General features: G+C 41.4%; 1 protein-coding gene across 1 annotated transcript in view; it reads right to left on the reverse strand.

Moving 5' to 3' along the window:
* Positions 1-4392: 4392 nt before the first annotated feature.
* Positions 4393-7449, reverse strand: part of LOC306758614 (low-density lipoprotein receptor-related protein 8-like) — a gene marked incomplete at both ends in the record, with an annotated part of 151037 nt that continues 147980 nt past the window's right edge. The window contains one exon of the mRNA XM_079243948.1: positions 4393-4733. Coding sequence (XP_079100074.1) covers positions 4393-4733 — 341 coding nt within the window. The remainder of the gene's footprint in view (positions 4734-7449) is intronic.

Here is a 7449-nt window from a genome sequence, read left to right on the forward strand (position 1 = left end):
ACATTACCAGCTGACATGTTTGGAGTACTTCTTCTTGGTTGAGGTTTTGAAAGCTTTCGATACTCACTGTGCAGACTGATAGCTGGAACAGCTGTTTCAGGGGCTGTAGTGCAGAGAAGGGGTCCTCAGTCCTCAGTGAGTGGAACAGGTCAGGAGATTTAATCGGGAGGAACTGAATATGCAACAGTTCTGGGTGAAACAGCTGCAGTAGGTCAGTTACATTATAAAACAAACTGTTATTTTTGTGGGTAAACATGCGTTAAATGACGTAATCTAATCTGCTATAGAGATGACTTTCCTGCTTATTCAATGGTTTTGTGTATAAAGCCAGAGAGCCTAGGAGAAATGTAATTTATTATCATAAATTTGTGACATTTAAACATCTTAGTTGAGGTGGAAAAACCCATTTTACTGATCTATTTGGCTCACATAAGCAGGAATATGATGTGTTTTGGAAAACCAACGTTTTTGAGGTTCTGCAGAGTTGAGGGAGCAGAATTGTAGGATTGTTATGATCAGTATTTTAACACCTCATATGTTTATACAGGCAAATTATAACAGAAATGATCTGTCCCATAACAATTTATCTGTACTTCAACACTGACTTTTTGTTAGTTAAATAAAAACCAACTTAAAATGGCTTTAAAATTGAGACCTCATTCCCATTTCCAGATCCAGTTAAAGGTGTCTCCACAAATAAAGTTTTATTCCTCCCTCTTCCAGCAGGTGGCACTGTCTGACCAACCTGCTCTAATTCTGTTAATGCCATGATGGGAATTGCATCTTTTATGATGGGTTGTAAATGTTTGACGTGTTCTTGAAAGGTTAAATGTTAAAAGTTGCATGAAAACAAGCACCACTCCCTAGTTAGCTGGCTTCTTGCTGGTTTTACCTGCCTGCAGGTCGTAGATCAGGGCTCTTTTTCTGCAGCCTGGCAGGTTTTCAACATATCCCCGCAACAATGATTCATATTAATGAGTCGTTGTGCAGATCTTCATTGGCTGTTGGATCCATTTCATTTGGGTCAGGTGTGTTGAAGCAGGGATACGTTGGAAACTTGAAGGGCTGCGGCCCTCATGGGAGCAAGCCGAGTAGCCCTGCTGTCGATCATGGAGAGAAAATATGGTTACAGATGTGTAATACATGAGTCGTAAATGGAGTGAACCATTTGGATATTTGCTAACCTGGTAAAATATACACACAAATACACATTGTTTGCACTTCCTTCTTTAGAAGGAAATCCATTTACAATCGTGATGAACCAGCTTTCTAGCAGTCCTTAAATGCACCATATATTTGTGAAACAACAAGGAATCTGGATTTGTGAAAGGACCTTCAAAATCCCACATGCACATGCAAGCTGATGTGCACGCCAAATTATGCGTGCATATGCGTTTTAACTGCTAGTATTCACGGGAACCTTTTTGAATGCAAAATAAATCTCATCTTGCATGTTGGCGGTAAAAAAAAAAGTTTGCTTGTTGGCGCTGAAGACCTTTATGATGTTTTGAAATTCTGGTTTGGAAAAGCTCTAAAATGCCAAATGATGGAGAAATTGCTACCCGATTTAGCTTACCACGACGTTTACAGTTACCTAGCCAATGAAAAGCTTCCAAGTCATTAGAGGCTCATACATATCTGGTGGCAGGATGAGTATCAGAACTTCAGCTGTGGAAAGTTCTCCAACGTATTTACTTTCCATGTCACAGTTGAGTAAAATAACAGACACAGTTAACAATAACGTTACAGTCCTGAAATGGGAAAAAAAAAAGTCTGCAACTTCTCAATCAAACTGAAACTGTTGTCGCCATATCTGTCATTTTCTCTGTGAAGGTTGACTTTCCAAGCAACTTCATCTGTTCAAAGCGCTCTCAACACAGCCGAGAGCGCTTCCTTTATCTGGTTTGATGGCTGCAACCTGTTTAACCTGTTCAGCGTCAGCAGGCTTCTTGGAAAATGAAATCCTGTCATTGGGATGTTGACTGGAACATCCAAAGGTACATCACCACTGTAACATAGTGTGTTGACATGAAAAGCTAGCTGTAGCAGCTGAGCTGGTAGCAGAACGCGTGTTTTGTTCATCTTTTTGCCACCCGAGAACATTGCAGACATGCAAGTCATGTGATCAGTGACTAAAGCAGAGAATATTCCAAAGACTAAAACCCCATATTAAGTTTTCATGATTGGTTTTTTCTAAAGGTGGTGGTTTGAAATTTCCAGCTGAGCCACTGGAACACAACTGACTCAGCTTTAAAGCAAATCTTTTACTTTAAAGTTACATTTATAATCAGTCATAACACGGTACAAAGAAAACTGAGGGCACAGACAGAGGTTTTTTTTTTGTCAGATTTTATATATCAATATATAGGGATATTCAAAAGTAATTCATTACAGAAAATCAAAGAGCGGAACCAGTTTGATCATATTACAACTCATTGCATGTACAGAAATTTGCTGATCCCTGTTTTTTTTTTTTTTTTTAATTGAAAAACAGTGATTTCAAATGAATAAGTAAACAAAAAGGCACAAAAAATAAAGAAAAAAAACAAAGAAAAATGAATATTCTCATCACCAAAGTTGAGAAATGTTGCAAAAACCTCTTTTTAAAGGAGAGCTCTCCATGTTTTAGGTGTGTTAACGAAGAAAGGAAGGTATTACACAAAATGATGCTACATGATGCACAGCAAGAACACAAACCAAACAAACCACTTTGGTGGGAAAAAAACTCGTATTTCTTACAATCAGGGAAAAACAGTGCTTCTCTTTGTACAAATAAATTAATATACCTGTCAACACTTTATCTAAAATCTTATGTACAACTGCTCTTTTACATAATCATATAATACATTATCAAAAATGTTTATGAAAACATATTTACAAACCAAGAATCAAAAAGCACCCTCAAAGCTTTTCTGACACTCACGCTCACATTCGCGGCACACACGCACGCTTCCGTCATTCGCCCTCTTCTTCCATGCAAAACGCAACACAGAAGGCATTCTAAGAGGGTTGTGCAACAAAGAGCATACAAAACAGTTCAAATATGGCTGTGGGATGAACATTGGCACACATGCATATTAACAAACACACTCACACACCTACAGTGTTATGGTTTGGGACAGGAGCCAAACCAGCATGAAACATGTCCACCAGCAGGACCAGTTGGTCTCACCCTCATTGCATCATCGCTTGAGTTTTGTCGTCTGCGGTTACACGGCATGGCAGGACGCTCCTGTGATGCAGGCACCAGCCGTGCCCTCCTGCGTGGGACTATCCAAAGCTGTCTGCTCAGATAGCAGCCATCACCGGAGGCCACAGAATCAGCTGTACAATGTGTGTATCTTGCATGAAGCAACGAATGGCTGCCTTGTCAGCTGGGGAGCAATTATGCATGCTGTTTGCCTTTTCAGAGGGAGGAGGGGGGGAGTGAATGTACGTAGTCTCCGTACTCTGAAGAACAGCGTGAGTTTGCAATCATGTGACCAGTGTGTACCTATGTGTGCATGTGTCACAGTTAAACGCAGGTCATCAAATGAAATTATCAACACCGTGGTTTTTGGCAACCAAACGACGCCACAGCTGGGTGACGGCTGCGACCTATTGCTTTTCTCTCAAACCATTTAACATCTAAACGAGTCGCAATAAGGAAGAAAAAAGCTTCTGTGAAAGATCCACTTGGAGGAAAACAAAGCAAATACTGTTCGTCTCTGTAAATCTGCTGCACTTCACAATAAAAACACAACCTGTGTTCAGCTACAGCGTGAAAGGTGAGAAAACTCGTCCCGAGAGGCTCAACTCTCAACCAGATTGGTAAAACAAAAGAAAGAAATCAATTTACAACAAAAAGTGTATACAACACAAGACGACTCAAGTAATGACATTTGTGATTGATTCTAACACCAACCTGTACAGATTGTCCCATCAGCGCCCGGGCTGACCCAGTTCCAGCTCCCTCCCTTCCACTACCAGCTGTCTCAGAGCTCCACGGCCAACCAGGAATAACTCACAAGCCCAAATTAATACATCACGGACAAAACAGGATCTATCACCAGCCCCATCACAAAGACGCACAGCACACACACCTCACTTAGTTTCAATGGAAAAAGTCAAAAGCAGAACCAGTCAAACTGTAGTATTCAGCTTACAGGTTGGAGTCAGGAGCACGTTATTCATTCTTAACACTTACTGGAGAAAAATAGATTCTTCTCTATTCAGTTCTTTCCTACAGAATCATGTTTGGTGGTTTTCAAATGAAGGTTTGGAAAGAACATGGCTGCACGACTTGATGATGTGTTGCTCGTCCCTTCAGCAAACTGAGTCCAAGTCAGCTTTGACCTCACTGTGTGTGCATGTGCCTGAGTGGCCATCTTCTGCAGAAGTTGCCCCTGTGGGTCACTTTGCCGTGGAGAGCATGGGCTGCTCCGTGTACCAGTGAGTTCCCGGGTCTGGCATGCTCCCACCAAGGGGCAAGGCAATGAACTGGGGACAGGTGCTGCCTCCTGCTCCCACCACTCCCACGCTCACTCCCTGAGGGTACGGGTGGTGGTGCGTGTGGTGCGCCATGGCCTCAGTCCGTCCAATGTGGATCTCGTCCTCCTCGCCCTCGCCAGTGGTTTTGCGGTAGACCGGATTATCGAAGTTCATGCTCTTGGTGGAGTTGCGCCGCCAGTTGCGCCACACCAGGTAGACTCCGGCGCAGACCAGGCCGAACATCACTGTGGCAACGATAGGAACTGCATGCGTTTAACACACAGCGGCAGGGACATGGGAAGGGGGGAGCGTTAACGAGGCATAACGAGTCTATGGCGGTGAAATGACGGCACGAAGAGGAGGAGAACCGGCATGCAGGGGACAGAGGGGGCTGGGTCAGTGGTGCAGAGGTTGTGTGTGGGTGGCCTGGATTAAAATGGTGTTAAAGATCAGTCAGCTAAGAAGTTCTAAAGACATTCACTAAGATACCTGTGCAAAGCACAGGTAGATGATAGGGAGCGCAAGTTTAAAATATTACATTATGTCAAAAGAAGTAGAAGGCAAGCAATCTAAAATCTAGGCTAATGTCCTTAGCATGTCAGGCTACCTGGCAGGATACACCAAGTAGGCAGGAGGGCTCTCAAGTTTCAGGTTCATGACTTGGCTTTGTCACAAGAGTTTTTTCCTAAAGAAATTTTGTTTTTATGAAGGATTGTAAGTTCTTTGGGTTAAATTTACGCTACAATCGTAAGCATATTAGGCTAGCTGACAGAATACACTCAGTAGCCTGCAGGATTGCCCAGGTTTGACTTCAACTTTGCATAAGACTTGTAGTAAGAGTTTTTACTGGAGTAAAAAGGTAGCATAACATGCTAACTATGTGATGAAATTAGAAAGCTTATGTATGATCAAGTTTGACTGGATCAAACTTGATCATACATAAGCTTTGTAATTTGATCACATAGTTAGCATGTTATGCTACCTTGCAAGATACACAAAGTAGCTAGCAGGACTATATGGGTTTAACTTCAGCAGGTTTATTAGATTTTAAGTAGACACCCTAAATTCATTGTGCGTTTGCTCATATTTAGACTATAAGTGTTAGCATGTCAGGCTAACTGGCACGATACACCAAATAACTGGCTGGGTTGGCTTTCAGGTTAGCACAAGAGCTTGGTGCAAGAGTTTTGTCCAAATCTAAAATCAACTAAGCAAGAATTGTCATTTTACTATGTTTTGCTGAAATTCAGTGTATAATGGTTAGCATGCTACGCTAGCTGGCAGGCTATACAAAGTATTTAGCAGAGTTCTCAAGTTTTGACACGAGTGTGGCCCAAGAGCTTTGCTGCAAAAGTTTGTTCTGGTCACTGGAACAGTTGCAACATATCTGTTTTTAGGAGTAAAAACTACACAAAAAGCTGATGTGTGTACCCGTGGTCACTGTCAGGGCATTTTGGTAGCGTTGCTTTGTCTAAATACAATTTTTGTTTTGAAAAGTGTGGTGTTATCTGAGAAAACCACAGCTAAACAGTGTAAAAACCACATTAGTGTTTTGTTTTTTTTTTGGCTATATTAAGACATTTGGGAGCTACTAAATTATTTGAACATTTTCTTTCATAAACAAGAGCTTACATGCAGTGGCCTACTTCCATTGTTGATAGAGCAGAGAAGCATGGAGAGGTTTTCTGCAAATAGAAATAAAAATAGACTTTATTCTACCCTGGCAGTGCTTGAATTTTCTATATTAAAAGTCAGTAAATTTTTCCCCAGTGGGGACTGACTTGCTGGCTTGAGTCAGGAAAGCTGCATGTAGCTCAGTGCATTGAGAGACCTGAGCTGAGGAGCGTTATCTGGAAAATTTTAACTAATAAATGGACGACATTTGGCCGATGCCATTTTGGTCTTTTGGAGCCAGAACCATAGACTGTATATAAAAAGATGGACGTCACCCAAAGGTTTTTGAAGAGCTGAATTGAAGCTCAACGGGTGGTTCCTATCATTGCCATCTTGGCAGTGGCATATGGGCAAAGAGATAGAGCTGAGAGGGGGGCTATGAGCGTCATGGTAGATGATTGTCATGTGAGCGAACTCCTATCCGAGCAAACCGGGAGATAACAGGAGCTAATCAGCTAACGGAGGTAAGCGGGCTAAAGCTAAGTCACATTGTTAACCGGCTAAAAACCGCCGTTGTTTTATGTTCTTCTTACTTGAAGCGGGAGATCGGGTACCTGTCAATCAAAAGGACACGCCCCTAAATATGCCAAATTCTGAGATTAAATTACTTTTAAACGGGGGAATTAGGTAATAATTTACTCCCTCCACAGTTGTCATGAAGGTAAACCTGACCTATTAAACTGAAAATGGATTTTTGTACCAGGCTGTAAACATGTTTATTTCTGCTGTGAAGTTGTTTTTTTTGTTTTAACATGGAAGTCTATCGAGATTTGTTCTGTTTTGCAGCCCCTAGTGGATGACGGGGTAACTACAGTTTTATGCCCTTCTGCATCGGCTTCACTTTTAACCACCGGAGGCTCCGTCCATCTTTCATATACGGTCTATGGTCAGAACTGACATCTGGATGAGGAGGTGGGCTTTTAAAGCTGAAACCTGACTGCAATTAAATTTTATCTTTGATGTTTAATTTTATTACAGAAAATTTAAAAATGACAAGCAGACCATGAGACCATGAGTTTTACTGATGCAATATTAAATGCTGATTTTTTTTTAAAGTTTATTGTCTCAAACCCGCAGAGGTTTTGGAGTTACACAATAAACCTTGAGACTTGAAAGTGCTTTCCCAGTAGAGCCAGGCAATGGGAGGTTGGCCAAACATGCAGTTGTTTTCACTGAGTTTAGTGTAAATTTAGAGAAAACAGAAAAATAAATAAAATTAAATTAGCTAAACATTTTAAAAGCTTTTTCCTGTGAGTTTTCTAATGATACCAAACTGTCTGGAAACAGGCGTGTAAGTCGATGATA

Source organism: Telmatherina bonti (assembly GCF_933228915.1).
Source record: "Telmatherina bonti genome assembly, chromosome: 7".
Classification (NCBI taxonomy): Eukaryota; Metazoa; Chordata; class Actinopteri; order Atheriniformes; family Telmatherinidae; genus Telmatherina; species Telmatherina bonti.